The 18,824-nt window shown below is 42.6% G+C and overlaps 3 protein-coding genes across 6 annotated transcripts; 2 read left to right on the forward strand and 1 right to left on the reverse strand.

Annotated features, from left to right (window-relative positions):
• Nucleotides 1-128: 128 nt before the first annotated feature.
• Nucleotides 129-2,179, forward strand: LOC130388750 (cytochrome b-c1 complex subunit Rieske, mitochondrial). Its single transcript, XM_056598249.1, has 2 exons — nucleotides 129-384; nucleotides 743-2,179. The coding sequence occupies exons 1-2, from the start codon at nucleotides 261-263 to the stop codon at nucleotides 1,351-1,353; spliced, it is 735 nt and encodes a 244-aa protein (XP_056454224.1). The 5' UTR covers nucleotides 129-260; the 3' UTR covers nucleotides 1,354-2,179.
• zgc:112052 (protein C19orf12 homolog) lies at nucleotides 1,381-4,077 on the reverse strand. 4 transcript variants are annotated; one of them, XM_056598251.1, is made up of 3 exons: nucleotides 4,006-4,077; nucleotides 2,704-2,861; nucleotides 1,381-2,500 (listed from the first exon to the last, which is right to left on the reverse strand). In XM_056598251.1, exons 1-3 carry the CDS (start codon nucleotides 4,017-4,019, stop codon nucleotides 2,235-2,237), a joined length of 438 nt encoding a protein of 145 aa, XP_056454226.1. In that variant the 5' UTR covers nucleotides 4,020-4,077; the 3' UTR covers nucleotides 1,381-2,234. The 4 variants fall into 4 exon arrangements, with proteins under 4 accessions (XP_056454226.1, XP_056454228.1, XP_056454230.1 ...); XM_056598253.1 differs by lacking the exon at nucleotides 4,006-4,077 and adding an exon at nucleotides 3,232-3,398; XM_056598255.1 differs by lacking the exon at nucleotides 4,006-4,077 and adding an exon at nucleotides 3,044-3,155.
• On the forward strand, nucleotides 3,448-10,645 carry uri1 (URI1 prefoldin like chaperone). The gene is made up of 11 exons (XM_056598244.1): nucleotides 3,448-3,824; nucleotides 4,709-4,743; nucleotides 5,229-5,307; nucleotides 5,541-5,676; nucleotides 6,974-7,062; nucleotides 7,145-7,208; nucleotides 7,390-7,582; nucleotides 8,489-8,759; nucleotides 8,882-9,036; nucleotides 9,359-9,596; nucleotides 9,690-10,645. The coding sequence occupies exons 1-11, from the start codon at nucleotides 3,729-3,731 to the stop codon at nucleotides 9,873-9,875; spliced, it is 1,542 nt and encodes a 513-aa protein (XP_056454219.1). The 5' UTR covers nucleotides 3,448-3,728; the 3' UTR covers nucleotides 9,876-10,645.
• Nucleotides 10,646-18,824: the final 8,179 nt, after the last annotated feature.

Raw genomic sequence — 18,824 nt, forward strand, 5'->3', positions numbered from 1 at the left:
TGTTAAAAATGCATTCTAGCATAATTCATTCAACGTTTCTTCCCCCATTTAAAGTAAACAGAAAATATTTTAAGGTGCAATCTTGAACCCCTGCTTATGTATTGTTTTCGGGCGTGTTATGGAACCTGTAACGAGTATCATGTATCCAGTAGGACCACAGAAAGAGCGACACACACCGTTCGCTTCTGGGAGCCGCTCGTAGCAAGCGCTAGTAAGGTCGGCGTGTCCTCGGTTAAAAACCGATAACTATTTTGTTCAAAATGATGTCAATCGCTGCTCGTCGCAGCGCTATCGGGACTTGCCTGCAATTCACAAAACCCACGGTTAATGCTTCGGTGTTTTCTCGACTTGTCAAGGATTTCGTCCCCGCGGCTAGTGCTAATGGTAAGGTCGCGGCAAGCTAACTATTTCAGTGTGTCCTGTGCTGGGTTTCGTCTCGAAATCGAATGTATATTCTCTATTTCTAGTTATATAATATATTGTTTTGTAATTATTTAATCTACACGTTGAGAGGGTTATGTCATGTTAGTGACGTAGTGCTTTATGTTCAGTTTATATTGCTTGTCTAAGTCGAATTTCAAACAATTTTATATTTCTGGCCACGTAATCGTTGTTTATGGTTTTATTGTCAGGTTGTGGATAGTGATTTAGCCCCACCTAATCAGCCGTGTTAACCACATCATTAGGCCTGTTCGAGATCCACTTTTATCTTCACAATTTTATTTCCGTTCTGAATTCATAGGCGCTACTGGAATCCGCCTCGCCCACACGGACATCAAGGTTCCTGACTTCTCAGACTACCGACGTCCCGAAGTACAGGACCCCAATAAGTCCTCTCAGGACAGTAGCGAAGCAAGAAAGGTGTTCTCCTACCTAGTCACCGGGGCAACTACTGTGGTGACCGTCTATGCTGCCAAAACGGTTGTCAGCCAGTTTGTGTCATCTATGAGTGCTTCTGCTGATGTCTTGGCTTTGTCCAAAATCGAAGTCAAGTTGGCTGATATTCCCGAGGGCAGGAATATGACCTTCAAGTGGAGAGGAAAACCCCTGTTTGTACGCCACCGCACGGAGAAGGAGATTGCTACAGAGGAGGGTGTGAACCTGGGAGAGCTGCGTGACCCCCAGCACGACAAGGATCGGGTGCAAAACCCCAAATGGGTCATTGTCCTTGGTGTGTGCACCCATCTGGGGTGTGTGCCCATTGCCAACGCAGGAGACTATGGAGGCTACTACTGTCCTTGCCACGGCTCCCACTACGATGCATCTGGAAGAATTAGGAAGGGCCCTGCCCCTCTTAATCTGGAGGTGCCATTTTATGAATTTGTTGACGAAGACACGGTTGTTGTGGGTTAGGTTAGACCCCTAACTGCTTCATTCCTTATGTGTGTATATAAATGGGTCTGTCTTGGAAACTGAGGTGGGATAAACAGCCAATATACCTTAATAAAAGTATATTTATGCTACCGCAAGGTTTAGTCGGTCTTATTTTTTTTTACTCATGGTGTCAAAGAACTGCAAATATGTAGTTTGACTCAAATACTCCTTGTTTGCATAAAGCATATTTTTATGGCCATTTAAATGTGTAAATATTAGGGGTGACCTCATTGCTTAACGTAAATGTTGGGGAAATCATCCATTAACAAGTCTTGTTAGTGGCTAGGACAGAAAGTGTATGCTCATGAAACTAGATATTATAGTGCGAATAATTTAAGGTATAACAGTGAAGTACTGAGTACTATGTATTACCTCTAGTACTCAGTAAACTACAGGTAATACAATATAGTACTCTGCCGGATTGGACCCAGAGAATGCAGGGAATTACGGGCATTGCAATTGGAACCAATATACATACATTGACAACCTACCAATATGTTTGACACATTGGCAGGTTACGATGAGAAATATTTAATATTTTGTTTGATACCACAGGAAATTCCCATTTTTATTTTTTTATTGTGTATAAAGAATACATAATTCAAAAATTTGGTTTATTAACCTGAAGGCCAAAGATGTGACCCTACCACCAGCATAAACAAATCGCAATATAGCTGCCTTGCGGATATCTCTTAGGAATCAATTTGATCCATCCAGTTAACTTTGACACTTTCCACAGCATAACTTAAGAGTGCATCTGTCAAACCTCAAACAATTAAAAAGAACCAAACACACCACAACCTTTTGATTGGATTTTCTTTCTTTCCTATCATAAATAATATCCTACAATCTCCCAGGGTCTAGTCTACATAATGAACCTCAGCTTGAAGCTCCTTGGTGATGTAGCCAAGCAGGGCTGCAGTAACCTGCTGCTTCATGGTGGAGTTGCCCATCACTAGTGCAGTTAGCTGGGCTAGGTCTGTCCACTGCATGTTGCCAAGGATAGCCAGGACATCTTCGTACAGTCTCTGTTGCTGCTGGGGAGCCAGTTCCATAATAATCTGGGGCAGTGGTTTGAACTGTCCACTCGTCATCCAACACCCCAGGAGGCCACCAACAGCACCACCTTTCATGGAAGGAAAAGCATGGAAATGTTTTTACAATTTTAATATAAGTAAATTAATCTTAACTGCTGACAATAATCAACACTTGTTCAATCTTAACCCTCCAACTAGCAGGCAATCCCAACTTTGTTTCCATGTTGAATAATACAAAGTAAATAAAGCCCCATTTATACTGGACAAGCTTTTTAAAGAAGGCTCTACATACCTACAGCAATACCAAGGGGACCTCCGAGCATCCCACCAGCAAAGGCAAGACCCCCGGCTGCAGCGGAACCTTTCATTGAGCCCTTTACTGTGGTCTTTATTTGCTGATTGGCAGACAACTCACAACAGAGCTTCATGACATCGTTGATTGGAGCCATTCTGTAAAATCATATGAAAAGTACATGTAATTTGTCCCGTCGACATTGATTTTTGCTAATTTATAGTAAAGACACATCCTTTGCTTTAATTCATAGATCAGAGTCCAAAAAGTCTGTAGATAAAACCAAACGTCCTCGATCAACATATAGAGCTTTTATTCAGTCATTTTCAAGAATAATTACATTTTCGGTTTCAGTTCGGCAAATCGATCATCAGCGTTTGTAAAACAGATGTGCAAACGACCTCTCTATACACTTTAAAACTCGGATGTATTCAAAAAGAGACATGCTAGGTTCACCTACTGGATAAGGGTATGTTCATGCACAGCCGGTTTGTTGTCTTTTTATTGCAAAACTCTTGAGAGATTCACCTTTATTATCCGATGTCTGATCTCGCGCATGGTCGCAATGCTCGATGGGAGATGTGTTTGTCAGAATTGCATAAATCAAAAGTGTAAGCGACTATTACACTTGATACTATCAATACCGACGATTTTATTGAGATGTTATTTGTATAAAACTGTAATTTCTAATAATTTGTAATCAAAACCTGTCCGATTTTAAATAAAGTTATATATATCATTTACCCAGAGTACATCGGGGTACAAGCATAGAAACATGGCGCAGGATCAGTGACGACCGTCGGATGTAATACCTTTCTGTGGATGTTTTTGTGGTCGTACGAAAATCCTGAAATGAGAGTGTGAAATGATAGCACTTCTAAAATTGTGGATAATCAGCACTGCCCCCTTGATGAATACGACAAGAACGGGTCTCAGGAATATCTGTGATTGCATTCATAAACACTTCTTTAGGACTCACAACCCTTGAGGATTGTTTTGGAGCAATATCCTTTCATTTTCATTTGATGCACACTACGCGTGGGACGACAATGGCTGACAAAAGTAAAAGGAATATAGATCCTCAAGTGAGAGTTGATAGGCTTCGAGAGGAACATGAACAGGTAAATTAGTTTCAATAAGATTGCTGTGCACTTCTGCAGTCAGCAAACTCAGTTTCCATGCTCGTAGGCACGCGGTGGAGCAGCAAGCGTTTTTGTAAGTCGGTTTCGGTGTACGAAATGCACGACTTTGTGGACTTTGGACGACTGTTTCTTAATTGTTATTATTTGTATGTGTATTTACCGGACGCTGTGCATTAGACTCCCATTGGATCGGGTGAGTCGTCCTGAGACGGTTGCACGTTTTCGAGAAGCTTCCTTTCCTGCAGTCACATGTCTAGGTCATGTTTATGTAGCTGACTGGAAACCATGTTGTTTAAAGCACAGACCCGCCCCCTAGCTTAATAATATCAAGAACAATAGTTCTCTTTGTGACAATATATGTGCAATAACACTATCAAAATGAAGGTTTTGGGGATGATGTGGAGATTGTAGATTCGCTCATGCTCTTCTGTTTACACTGTATTTTTTATGTAACCTCTACCAAGCGACGATGCCCCGCCCCCTATCCACCCTATTACTATCCAACCCAACTTTAACTTTCAAAGTGTGTAATGGAACGTCTAAATCAGCATAATGCATAGCGCCATCTCTGGTCAAACGCTTGCGGTCATAGTTTTTGACGTTACCCGCCAATCGCATAAGATAACACGGTACGGTGCAGCCCTGAAAGGTTTGTGTAACTGGTTACTGTAACATACGTTATACGCATCCTAGATGTATTAAAGGTACGTACTCTGAATAAAACTCCTTTTTCACCTTGTTCAAGAGTCACAATATGACCACGTATGTTATTCCGCTACATGTTCCCTGGACAATTTAATCGGAATTAGAGTGTACTTGACTGATTTAGGATGGATCGATTTATAAATATTTTCCATCCACAGGTTGTGAAAGGCTGTGATGAGCAAATTCTGCACTGGTGAGTCTTTTCCACATAATAGAGATATGCAAGAAAATAATAAAGTGTCTGTGTGAAATCTATAATGATGTGAATGCATTCCCTCAGACCGCTTAAGAAGAGGGTTCTTACCAGACATTTTTGCTTATTTCACATTCTGACCTTTGGGTTGAATTTCCCTGCCAATTCATGTGGTCGAACAAACAGAGCTCCCTGCTCAGGATAGGCTATCAGTAGCTTCAACTGACAGACCACTAGACTGTTCAACTGAGCAACATTCTCACAATGTGCTACCTTGCAAGTAATCCAGCATATAGTTTGTCTAATTCTTTAACGTTTTGACAGATTTTTCTGATATAAGTTAAACGTTGTATTTCCCAAAATCCTTGAAGGACTTCAACAATAAACAAGTTTACGGCCAAAAAAGTGTGATTCCACAATGAAAGTAATTGGGATTTTTTTAAGTTACAAATAATGGTAAAAAACTCACAACAATGTCCCAACAGGAAGAAGGTATCAGGGGATTATGAGGCCCTGGACGACCGACTGCGTACCCTTCCAGACCACCTGTCCTATGATGTCATGGTAAGGCCAATCATCTTTGATGATCACAATGCAAAATAAACACTCGGCATTAGGATCATACGTTGTACACACAGACACGCTCAAATTATTATTTTTTGCCTCGCTTTTGAAAATGATCATTCTCTAGCGCTGTATTCTCAAGAAAGTTCGGTGGCTTATGCCTTACTAATTAGAGGTTTGTTCTTGTAGATGTTGATTTCTCCTAAACTTTGTTTTATTATCCACTACAACAGGTTCCCTTTGGGCCGCTGGCCTTCATGCCGGGGAAACTGGTCCACACCAATGAGGTGACGGTGTTGCTTGGTGACAACTGGTTTGCCAAATGCTCTGCCAAGCAGGCTCAGAAAATCGTTGATCACAGGGTGAAATGTGAGTTTGTTTTGGAATATTGAATATTGGAATATAGCCTGCCACAATATGAATTCAATTGAATCTACAATGTAAAAAATTTGCAAACCATTTGCATTTATTAAGCAGATGATTTTATCCAAAGCATCTTTCATGTGAGGCTGAGAAAGATCAAAGCATCCCATCAGTCAAGTGTATTTGTATGATTGAGAGCTGTTCAGAGCTGTGCAAATTGTATTGAGTTCGGGCTCCATAAGTTCGGTCTTAATGTTATGTTGCTCAATACTGCCATTCCTTGACCAGCAGAGGGCACTGACATCTCAAAGCTAGAAGGGGGTTTGCATGTTTATTTATGGAAGAATTGGATGTGTGGACACTGAGAAGCTTACAGAATGCTTTGCAAACTCAAAACGCTATTTATCAAAACAGAACAAAAAATACAGTTTGTTAAAAGCACTTTAACTTGCCTTAAAAGAGGCAGGTACCATCATCCGGCACATACTTTTTTCATTTAACATTGAATGATTTTAGTAGACCAATCAATTGGGATAATGTTGATTTAAGTCTGTCACCTTGAGAATTCCATGTTATTTATCATTATATATTATATATTTATACATATATGGCTTCTGCTGGTAGTTTCAGCCGAGCCCAGAGACGAAGGAAATGGATGGGTAGCTTCTAAAACATGCAACATATTTCATAAACGCGCTGCTGTACTGCACACAATGCTCCCTGTGGCGGCCAATCATTCCGGGCTTCAAAAGCTCATATGAAGTCAAATGAGCCTAAGTAAGGATTTTTTAATATGAACATTATTAGCGCGTTAAGTGAAGCATGAATGTGCTGCCACGGCCTCCCCTCCCTCCCCCTCTTTCTCTTCTCCTCTTTTTTCTCTCTGACCCGGCCCACCCCACTATTAAAACCTAAGTGCTGCAAATCAAACAGAGCTGGCCGAGATGTGTCAGGGCTCGGCTGACTTGTCAGGCCTTCAGCGTTTGACCTTTCCTCTGTGCATAGTCCACACACAGACTAGAGAGGCTCGCCATTGCCATAGAAACAGGGCAGGAGGGGTGCCACTGCCATTAGTAATAGAGGCCTTAATTGTTGTTAAGATGTAATGATCCGGAGTTGTATGTTGGCAGGAAATATTCAAAGCCCACATCTGCCCTACAGTATGAAGATGTAAATTAAAGGGCAGAAAGTGGTTCATCTTTTTCTTTTCATTAGCATTTGGACCACTTGATTTACGAAACAGAAACTTTGAATGCAAGCTCTGATGCCCGTGTTTTTGTGTGTTTGCTTACACCCTTCACAGACGTGAAGGGTGAACTCGACGACTTGCTCAAGACTAGGAAGAATTTTGAAGCCAGAGTTGGGTTCACAGAGGATCTCAAAGAACTATCGGTGGGTTTTTATACCCACCTAAAATAGATTCCACATGACATATAAAGCCAAGCACTGACCTACTAACCGGCCTTTCCTTCAGAACAAAGGAAGCTACGTGGACATCCGAGAAGAGGTTCGCAGCAGAGAAACGGTTGTCACCAAAGGTAATTTCCCTTTCCTTTTTCTTTATGTAGATAGAACCAAAGACTGAAATACTTGCAAATTACACTGCTACAAAATGAGGTCCCCTTGGTCATATTGGATCACATCTAGAATCGAGTAGCGTCATCATGCATAGGGTATATTTCCTGCATATTTTTAAGAATCATTTTTCACTATTTACAGGAAAGCAGAGGGTAGCCCATAAACCCAACTCTAAGCCAAAGTTGGATACAGTGTTGGATTTGGAGGAGGTAGAAGAGGAGGGCAATGGAGTAGAGGCCGATGAAGAATACTGCAAGATACTCTCTGAGAAAGAGCTCTGGGCCAGGCTGGACCAACTAGAGAAGCTGGAGGAGCTGCAGGACGAAGAGGACCGGTACATACACATACATGCATACACATACACTACAAAAAACAGCTTTGAGTTGGTTTTTGCATCCCCAATACAGCATCCTCAATACTGACATAATCACAACCATTTGGCCATTGGCTTTAATTGGTCAGGGGTGAGAGCCGAGAGGACACGTGCCTGTTCAGGGAAGTGGTTCCGCTTTTATGCTCTTGGTTATTCTAAGCAGTTTGGTTTGCGACAAGGAAAGGTCTTTCGTTCTAGAAATAAGGGCTCTAAGATAAAAATAAAAGGTGCTGCAATAGGGATCTGAAAAATATCTAAATGAGCTATGCATGTACACGCGTACTCACCATATTGTGTTGAATGCAGTCATTCTGTCATCAGTGTATTCAATGTTACATATCAGCTCAAGGATGTAGTTCAACAGAATATTATTAGTCAAAAACCTTTGACCTATCACGGATTGATTATGTCAAGTTATTATTTGGATTTGGTGCGCATCACTGAACCCCAACCCTTCCTAGCTTTCGTAACCTGGTTACCTTGGTGGCCATGTATGCGAGATAATGAGTATGTAAATCCCCCAAATGAATAATAAATAAACGTAAGGGGGTGACTGAATTTTGAAGTGCATGTAAACACACAGAATGTTTCTAGAACTGGAATCAACTAAGACTGCTGATAACTGCAGTGGTACACTATAATTTGTTTCCCCTCAAGTCATAAGGGATAACTCATGCAGCTCATTATTCAGAATATCAAAAAAAAAATCTTCAGGTAGATTTTTCGTTCAAGGCATTTTAATAAGAAAAGCGGAAAATCAGTAGCGTTTATTTTGTAAACATACAATATCAATATGCCCTTTTATAATGATGGATGATGGATATTTATCATTGTTGAATAATCTGTCTGGTTCTGGTTGTTGGGCAGAATGTCTGACCCCGGGGACACCAATGGAGACGACACCACCACCTCCTCCTCTTCCTCTGAAGAGGAGAAGGAGGCAGACTGCAGCCAGCCAGAGAAGGAGCCCGGTCCAAAGACTAGCTGGGCCACCAGCGGTCCTGCCAACGGTCAGCTCGTCAGCCAGGCGGCACCCGGCGGAGACACGACCAAGGACGAAGACGAGCAGGAGGAAGAAGAAGAAGAAGAAGATTGCTTGCCCACCATCTATTTCTCTCACACGGTCGAGCCAAAAAAGGTCTGTCGATGGAGGTTCATTATCTGAATTAATGGTATTTTGAGCTACCGGAAAAAATCAAGTATGTAGCAATATCTTCTTCATATCCATCAGTGTTTCTGCCCCCCCCCCCCCCCCCCCAGGTGAGAATATGCACCGGAAAGAACACAACTCTGAAGTTCAGCGAACGTAAAGAGCACTCACTCACTCACTCCAAGAGGAAGAAGAAGAACAACGGCACCAACGGCCACTCTCACCATGAGCTCCACAAGATAACCTCGCCAGTGGACATTTACAGGTACGGGAACACGCCCCACCAATTACATTCAAACACTTCTCTTCAATGTACCACAGTGGTTCAAGCAACGGTTGAAGGTTGATAGAATTGGGAGCGTTCCCTGATAAATAACCAGAACACTGCTGTAAGTAAGCGGTAGATGATCAGGTCAGCTTTTCGGACTGAAACCGAATCTGAGAATATCTATATCAGGTTGTCTGTGCCCACCAAAGTGTGAGTACATCTCTAGGCTTTAGGCCGCTCCCAGATAATTTCTGACCAAGCAGGGTATCTCTACTCTACTGTGGATGTAAGCTGGTTGATACGTTTCTTTCTTTTTCAGGCTGTTTGTGGACGTGAAGAACGGGGAGCCCGTCCCGAGGAAGTCCATCCTGAAGTCGCGCAGCCGGGAGAACAGCGTGTGCAGCGACACCAGCGAGAGCAGCGCCGCCGACTTTGACGAGCGGCGGCTGGTCGGCCGCGGTGTGAGCCACGACGAGGCGCCGCACAGCGACACCAGCGACGGCCACGCGGAGGACGACAGCCCCACGGCACTTCCACGCACACCGAGCCGCTTCGAGGTCTGACCCGGTCCTGGCTTTGGCCCTCGCACCAGTTTCTTGATTTGTATTTTTCGACTGTTCCGTGACAGAGAACCCTTTTTTCCCCCCCAGGCTTTTTCAGGCACAGTGGTGGAGAAGGATCCCATGCCCACAGCTGTTCCTCACCTCACCATCGCTCCACCTGCTTTGCCGACGATACTGGAGAGGAAACAGGAAGAGGGCACCACGGACGCAGCCCCCCCTGTCGAGCCCCCCAAGAGGGTTTCAAAGTTCAAAGCAGGGCGGCAGAACAGGTGAAGCGTTACGAGGAAGTTGAGGTGATCAATACTTTGCTCGTCAACACCCTTAGTTTTTTTCTGGGGGGCTGGGCCGGGGGGGGGAGAGGTTGTGTAGTACTCCTAATGGCAAACGCTTAAATCGGCATCTCATGTATGGCAATTATTTTAGATGTTTTTGTTTGTTTGTTTTAGTTCACCTGCTTCTGCATTATAATGGCACTTAACATTTGTCCCCCTTGCCTTAGTGCTTGTCCTGGTTGGTATTCGCTCCTGTGGCAGAGCCTTAACATGTGTTGTGACAAGTCAGTGTTTTAACCGCTTTTCGTTTGATCCCTTATGTTGTCTGCAATATTGAGGCAAAAAAAAGAAGCTTTGCAACTTTAAGATTCATTGTTTTCCTTTTGGATTTATTACACAGGATCGTGTGATCAATGTTTATTATTCCTTGTGACATGTCGATTGAATGTATTGTCCACTGATGTGAACAGCTTTATATCTGGAAAAAATATTTCTTGTTTTCAAGTTAGTAAGAAAATAAAGAATTTTGGTAATCTGTGCGGTTTCTTTTTGCGTGACAATATTTTAAATCAAGAATCTTGACAGGTGTTTTGTATTTGGCATGATGGGTATGCGAAGGAGCACATAAAAGTAGATCAACTTCACTCTTCAAAGTAGCTTTAATTAAAGCTGCAGCTTCCAAGTTAAAAGACTATCTTTTCACTTTTTTATTATGTTTTTTTTGTGCGAACTCTGATAAGAAGCTTTGAAACTTGTCCTGAGGTGACGGCCTCCCCCCGCCCCACCTCCTCCCTCAGAAGGATTATTCCTCCAATATGAAAATCCAGGTAGCACGAGACAGATTAGCCAATGCTTAACCTAGTAGCATTGGGTTGTCGAGACACAAATCAGTAGACTTAATGTGTGTAAAGATGTGAAGGGCTGTACTGGAACAGGAGAACCATTTGGATTTCAAAGACACCTAGAATGTGAACGATGTAATAGCCTGGAACACAACAGAAAATCTACATGCAGGGATTAGAGGGGATTTTAAGTGCTGTGCGATGAAGGATCCAAGCGGGTATTGTTGTCCGGACAGGTGCAAGGGCCAGAGAGAGTCACTCTTGGCTCCTGATCTCAGGCTTCTGGATAAGCCACGTTGTGTACTTGTTAAACTGCACCTTACCCAGGTTATAAATCCAACTACAAACATGAATCCGAAGTGGCTTATCGTTTGACATTAACTCTTCGTCTCTGATGCACAAGTGCATCAGGTGAGCAATTAGTTTACTATTAAGTATTTTCTTTGGGATTTTTGGGCCATGAGTGTGCTGGCTGTGGAGTCAATTTCAAATTCAAGTTTAAATCAAACATGTTTAAAAGTTGTTGGTGCTTTGCTGTATGTTACAGTGATCTATATTTATATATAGGCATATGTATATTTATTTAATAATGAAATATAAATTGCAGAAAATCGTCTGGAAAAAGTCTGGGACCTGTCATTCCTGCCTTGGATATTTGTATAGGTTCTTTCGACTATTACATTACATTGAATAGGCTACATTTATGTGTGGAATGTGTTTACAGTTGATTCAATTATGATTGACTAAATGATCAGTACATTGGCATTCGGAAATGAATACGCTCCTATAGCTTCAGCATCATTTTACATGCAGGCTTACTAATACATCATAGCATTCAATATGACATTTGCACAAAGGTCACACATGCAATAGCCTACGTCTCGTAAATAACGGTAATGTAAGCAGCTTACATTAAAATATGTAGTAGCACAGTAATTGAACATTTATAATTCCAAAAAACTAGGAAAACATCCAGGATCGCACTTTTAAAATGTACTTCCCATCAAAGTTCTTTAAATGTATCGTAAAAAAAAAAAAGAATACCGGAGACTTTCGAAGCGCGGTTAATGTCCCTTTAACACGCGTGGTGTCAGTTCACTCTCCACCTGTGGCCAGATGAGGGAGACATCTCGCTTTAGGACATCACCACCCAAGTATCCCAATTAAATGTCGGAAAATTTCATTAGCGCTTGTTTGTACTGGGATTATTGCAGAAAACAAGCCACTGCCTGCGTCTCGCGGACGTGCCCGCAGCTTGAGTGAAGGGAATACAGCGGAAATCTGAACACGACTGGGCAGCGTGAGACTACACTCAACACTCTCTCACACACACACACACACACACACACACATACACTCACGCACACAAATACACATACATACGTACGTACAGCAGTCAGTCATGCAGCTCATCACTCGTCACTGAACTCCGGCTGTCACAACTCCGCGTCCTCTACTTCTCGCATTGCCCAGGTAAGATTCACTCTTAGAGCAGTTTCTTTTAGTTTGGTTATTTGCGGAAGTAAATAAGTTTCAAACAAGTCGCATTTTTTGCTCATGATACGAGCGGAGTTTCGGAGTGGCACGCATGTTTTTGCATCCCGTTGTCTGATTCTTGCTAAGAGTAAGTCATCTCTACTGTTGGAAGGTGTTTGTCCTATTGTCAATACATATCAACCAAATAATGTCATGTTGTCTTAACTCAGAGGAGGGCTATGCGTATGACCAATAATTCGTTTCGTTTTAAATAAAGCGGTGCACAGTGCACACATTTCTGGTCAACTAATCCTGACTTCTCGTTTTCATAAATTATTCTCAAATTTGATTGAATCCGTTGTCCCGGTAATTAACTCAGTTATTTGAAGCATACATGGATTAGGGTTTTTGTAACACCTATTCTAGTGCTGTATTAATTCGGGTGTCTGTTATAAAAACACAACCTATTGGGAGTTTCTGTGTCTAACTGCAGGCCTATAACGTTGTGCCTATTTATACAGCTTGCCTCGCTGTTGATGGGTTCATTGTTCCGTTTAAACTCAGTACGCCAATTTAAATGTAGCATGGCATCGGCCTTTTTTTATTTGTACTCAACTACAAAACTACGTGACGACTGTCCCTAAATCGTGGTCACCTGTGCGGTGTTCTTTAGCTAGCTGCAAAACCATGCACCCTCAGCCTTTGCTCCCCCCCCCCCCCCCTCTCCCCCTCCTCCTTTTCCAAATGCTCTCCTTTGAAGCGATGATGCCCCATCTGTCATATGTGAGCAAAAAGAGACCATGCTCTGCTCTTCTCAATTACTGAATTCTCCTCTTGCCAGCTCCAGTGGGACAGGAGGAGGAGCAGGTGGGTGGCAGTCAGTACGATCAATCAACATGAAATATTCAGATTTAGTTTATACTGAACATAGCCTACTAGTTATTTACTATACTAGCGGCTGCTTTTGTTGGACCAAAAACCCTTGCCTCCTGAGTGTGTCGGGATTTTTTTCTCATAACTATGGGAGGGAGTTAGTGACACTATTCAGGAGTGAATATGCGTTTGCAAAGAGGTTAACTGATTTAATCAGGATCCTTCTTGGCCGCTATAGAAAGGCCCATTGAATTTATTGCTGCCATAAGGAGAGAGGGAGCTGTTGTGAGAGAGAGTGAGTGAATGAAACTGTATCAAATGTTGCACCACAGCCCTTTTCTCATTATCCTGCAAGAAAGTCACACGGCTTACATGACAAAGCTCTGCTTGGCAACTTTCTCCCCCGAAGGAAGCACTTGTTTGAACATGGAACACATGATTTTAATTTCTGTAATCCATGCTCAAATCAACAGACCAGATGAACTTTTTGGCACCCCCACAACCACATTCAATAGGATTTCTCAGAAAAAGCCTTAGCTATTTGTCAAAGGCTTAAACTCATTTTGAAAATACAACAAGGGGGAAGTTCCTTCAAATGATTGTCGGTGCGGTGTGTGGCAATCTAGGAAATTTTCAATTTGGGCGAGGGCAGCAAATCAGAACATATCATTCAAAACTCTTGGAAACTTTTCGTCTCTTGAATGTCTTCCTTGTGATTATTATATCTCTATGATGTTGCCTGGTGAAATTTGCCCGGGTACCATGGCCCTAAGTGTTTGAGCTATGAGGCAATAGAGTGAAAAGCATATCCCCCCTCGTATGAGAACACAACAGTGAATAATTAATAACCTTGCTCCCAATTCCAGGAAAACAATAGCATATTGTAGGAACACTGCACTAATTTAACTAGCAGGGGCGGGGTGGGGGGGTGGGGGGGGCTCCCAAAAGCTTCGACAAATTGTGGAATGTATTGCCATTGTTGCAAAGTATGTCTGTGTGTTGTTCTGTGTGAACCTTGCTTCACATTCTGCTTCTTCTTGATAGTTTTTTGCTAAAATAGCGCCGGTGTGTGTGATGCAGGAGCAGAGTATATAGTGGAACTTGTGTACGTTCTTGCGTTGTATTGTAATCGTGTTTGCCTTTGGGATTTATCAGAACCCATTAAATAGCCTACTTTCACCTGCTGGCAGGATGTGGGATGGAGACACAGGGCACATGCAGGAAGCTATTTTCCACGGCCCTCCTCTCCTGCCTGTCAGCTCCCATTAAGAGGGAAGGTGTCATATCTGTAGCACAGCTGAGTGCAGATGGCAGAGTGGAGCGGATGGCTCACCGATTTAAACAATGATTAATGAACAGAGATGGAAAACAAATTACATTGGACTATCGGAGGCAGGGAATTGTTTTTATGAAAATGTTAATTGTGTCTGCCAGGCTGATATAAAGGAAGGAAGGGGGCGGGGGGGGGGGGGTGATGGAGGTTGGGGGGGGGGGGGGAGAGGCAGGGGGTTGGCGGTGAGGGTGTGGGGGGGTCGGTTGTTGGAGGGGGCTGGGAGGATGGCGAGGGGGCAAACGTGGCAAACGCTATCCGAGGGGCTCGCTGATAGAATGTCTACTGCTCCCCCACGTCACATCATCTCTTTGTCTCAGCATGCAATGTTTAATACCATACCTTGGCTCCAAGTCTCTGATCTGTCGTAACCTTCCAGGCATGGCTGTTTTATGATGAACCCTGCAAAGTATTGTCGGCCACTACCGCACCAATTAGCGCTATCTCTAATAATAAGTGGTGCTAAGTGACGGGAGAAGGCGCCCTGGTTCTAGTTGTAATTATTGCAGGCGGGTGCAGCTGCACTACTTAGGGAGATGACGATAATTATTGATCTTTTTTCATCGCGGGTTGATTATTTAAGAGCATCATACACTCATCAGAGTAATCAGGAGAGAGTGATTAGTGAGAATCCACAAGGCCAACAGCTGCCACATTAAACACTTGCCTCTGTTGCCAACACACAGTGGCAGGGCGCGTTCACGGCACACGAGACGAAGTACTTCACCTTCATCTGCGGGCACTCACCTACACCCATGCACACGCACACAATCACACACACTCAGACGCACGCTTGCGTGTGTTGGTTAGAAAGTCAGGGCAGAGGTCACAGGGACAACGAGGGAACACACTAGACAGAAAAGCAGGTTGACATGTCGAGGTGTTTTTCACAACTGCTTCGTTATACTCGTACGAGGACCTCAGACGTCGTATAGGATGAGAGTCCAATGTCTTCAGAGTTATCAAGACGTGACTTTGTGTCGGTGCAATGCCCTCTGCTTCCTCCGAGCCGTAGCACTGCTGATGTGGAGATGAGACTGGGACAGAAAGGGTTGGATTGTTCCATTGCCTTTGTACGACTCATGACATAACTCTGAAGAACCCACAGTCGTTCCTCCCATGTCCGGCGTCAACAGCATGGCGCTGGCTGCCGTGTGATGCCTGAGAGACTAAAGGCTAATTCTTTTAGCCCAGATGTTTGCCTGAACACAATCCTGGGATCCTACTGGGTTGATGAGCTCAATCAATGAAATGATTTAATAGATGATTTTTGTCCCTGTAATTACAGTGTGTAAACTACTTAGCTAGGATTGCAAAGGAAGTCATTTTCTAATTACGCTGATACCCCGTTGTCTAATGGTGGATGTTTTGCTGTTTTTCGAGAGTGTGTGCTCGAGAGAGAGCGAGAGAGAGAGAGGAAGCGAGAGAGAGATAGTGGGGCAGAGATAAAGAGATAGATGTATAGAAATCTTTTAGAGGATGAATGGAGAGAATGGGGATGGGAAGATATCCACACTTATAAATCACATGTTCTATATGAGAGTGAGGGCAGTCCCACTGTATGATCGTCCTATGCTGTACTAGCAGGATTGAAAGAAGATCATCACAACAACAAGATGGCTGCCAAATGAGTAACTTCATTGAATTATCAGCCCAGTTAATGTGCCTTGGATTTTATTCTAAGTCATAGCTTAATGAGATACTGTTAGGGGCATTACCAAACTCCTGCTGTGATTTTGTGATGACTTGTTTAATGACTTTTGTTTTAATGCCTCAGAGTGTGTTTGAGATAAAAATATGAAAGTAATATGCACAATAGTATTTGCACACCCCCACCTCCCTCCTATAATATGCTGTCAAACAGATTTAAAGTCGCATTGGGTATCACTTCAACTTGCTCTTAGCCGAAAATAACATGGACATGTCAGTAGTCTGTGCTGATCGATGGCGATTTCAATAATTTATCAAAATCCCATCCTATAATGGATATATTCTAAAAATAAGAGATCCTGTACCTGTGTTTACAAGAATATCAACAAAACCCCTCCCACTCACGGCACCCAGACACAGAGCTACCCTAGTTCATCTCCCACATTTGCATAGCCAGATAGAGTCAGAACATTGTTGCTGACTTCTAAAAGTCTGCTACGGCCTACTTACTGGGAGGGGCTCCATCGTAAACATTGCACTTTCATGGCAAGTTAAATCTATGCAACTTTATTGACAGTGGAGGTTGTTTTTGCACAGCTGGATATGTGTACACTGCAAGAAAGGGAAATATGTCAATATGTTGGAATAGCTCCATTCTGTGAAATCAGTTGGAGTTCCATTGGAGATGGCTGCCTTCCTGCAGAGTCCAACCATCTGAGACTGACTCCGCCATGTGGATAAACATCTTCCGTTGCAAGGCGTCCCCAACGCACGCCACACTGATAACAGATCCCATAATATGCCCGAGCTTTGTTTCCTTCCAGAAAGAACAGGTGGTCTTGGCAAACAAGAGCAACTGTTTACACATAAGTGATTTCATATATATATCCACGGCTGCTTTATTTCCAGTGTAACAGTGTGTACCGGTATTCACAAGCAGGGAACCAGAGAGGACAACACATTTCGATGTCCAAGTCGTCCACTTGCCTTACACAGTGATCGACTTTCTCTTTACTATTCATTGTACTACAAAAATATGTGACTTGTTCCAACTGAGAAAATCCCAATCAGGCATAAAATATTCAGATTGTATGTCATACCATCATCCACCACTTATAGAAAATATTGTACATCTGAAGAAGATCACCAAAAGAAACGACATTCAAAAATCCATCATCATGGTGGTGTTTTTGTTGGTCCTCCAGTGGCTACTTAGACACATGTGTGTGAAGAGGAGGCTTTCTGGGAGTGGGGGTGGCTCGGTCAGTTTTGGGCTAGTTTTATCTCCAGCCTGAATATAGCCCCAGCCCCACCGGTGTCTACACAGCTGGGCACCACTAAGCTATCCTGCTCCTTTGAGTCTAATTCCAAACTAACTGCCCTATAGCTTTTCCTTTTTTTTTTATATTCCTTCCGGCCGTGAGGATTTATTTTCTCTCACTGTTCATTATATTTAAGGCCAGTAATAGGCATTCTTGCACTAAACAAAACCAAATTTAATCAGGAGACCTCCATGAAAATATAACACGGAATAGCTGACTCCCCAGGAACATTGAATCACTCGAGCACTCATGTGCTCACCAGACTTTCTTTTTTCTTTTTTAACAAGCATCAAGCCACATAAATATTGTGATGAGAAAAAAAAAGAAAAGAGTGGCATATATTTACTTTATCCACAACAAATGTGTACGTATTCCTTTATGAGTGTTTTAGCTATTACTCACAAGGAGCTAGTTTGTTAGTGCTGTGTGTGCTCTTTCTGTGCTTTGTGCTTCTGCAGTAATGAATGTAGTGGGTGAGACTATTCTGTCTCCGTCAGGCTTTTGGGGGGTCTGCAGAGAAACTCTACCATTGGCTTTCATTAATCTGCCTGTCTGAAAGTGTATGGTGTTATCTTTTGGCTCTGGGTCATGGTGGACCAGCATGTTGCTTCTACCCTCTGCCTGCTATACCTTAACCGGTCAGTGTATAGACTGGCATGCTGGTCTGTCTTTTGGTCTATCAATATGTATTTTGGCTGTAGCATAGTGGGTGGCATGCATGGCAGTCCTACAAGAATGCTCAATAATCAATTCTACTTTTGTTATCAGTCTGTTGTAAGCCAAAAAGGCTTTTCAAGCAGATTGTTAAACACAAATATTAAAAAAATATATAGAACGCATCTGAACTAAAATACTGTTTGTTTTAAGGTATGTTCAGATTGAATACCAATTGTAGAATATTTACTGCAACAGGCTTGTAGATACATTTGTGTTAATGTTGTATATAGGTCACATTAGAAGTGAACTGAAACTATTGGTTGTAGGCTTAGAATGCAATTTGCTATGAGGTGAAACCATTTCTGGCCCAGATAGAATTCTCTCCTCACACAGCTGTGACAATAAAGTAAAATGGTCTATTTCTTTTTTTTTCTTTTCTTTTTTTTACAGAAACAGTCTCATCAGTATTATTTGAATTTGGATTTAGGATAGTGGTCATATACTCAAATTGAAAGAAGAAATGATAGGACAATCAATTGTACTTCTTAATATAATACCCACGTTCTGTATTGACAACAATAACGATCAAGAGGCTTGGTTCCAATATTTGTATCTCAGGCATAACCATCAGTTGCATGTGCAATGCATTGCATCCCTCAAACCACACCTACATGGCAGCTACCTTGACACCTTTACGCTGAACCGCAATCAGTCACCATCTCGGGTTGAAATGGAAGACTCTAATTGTATCTGACAGAGATAACACACTTGACGGCATTGCACTGTGTTTGGCTCTCCAC

Source organism: Gadus chalcogrammus, chromosome 9 (genome assembly GCF_026213295.1).
Source record: "Gadus chalcogrammus isolate NIFS_2021 chromosome 9, NIFS_Gcha_1.0, whole genome shotgun sequence".
NCBI lineage: Eukaryota > Metazoa > Chordata > Actinopteri > Gadiformes > Gadidae > Gadus > Gadus chalcogrammus.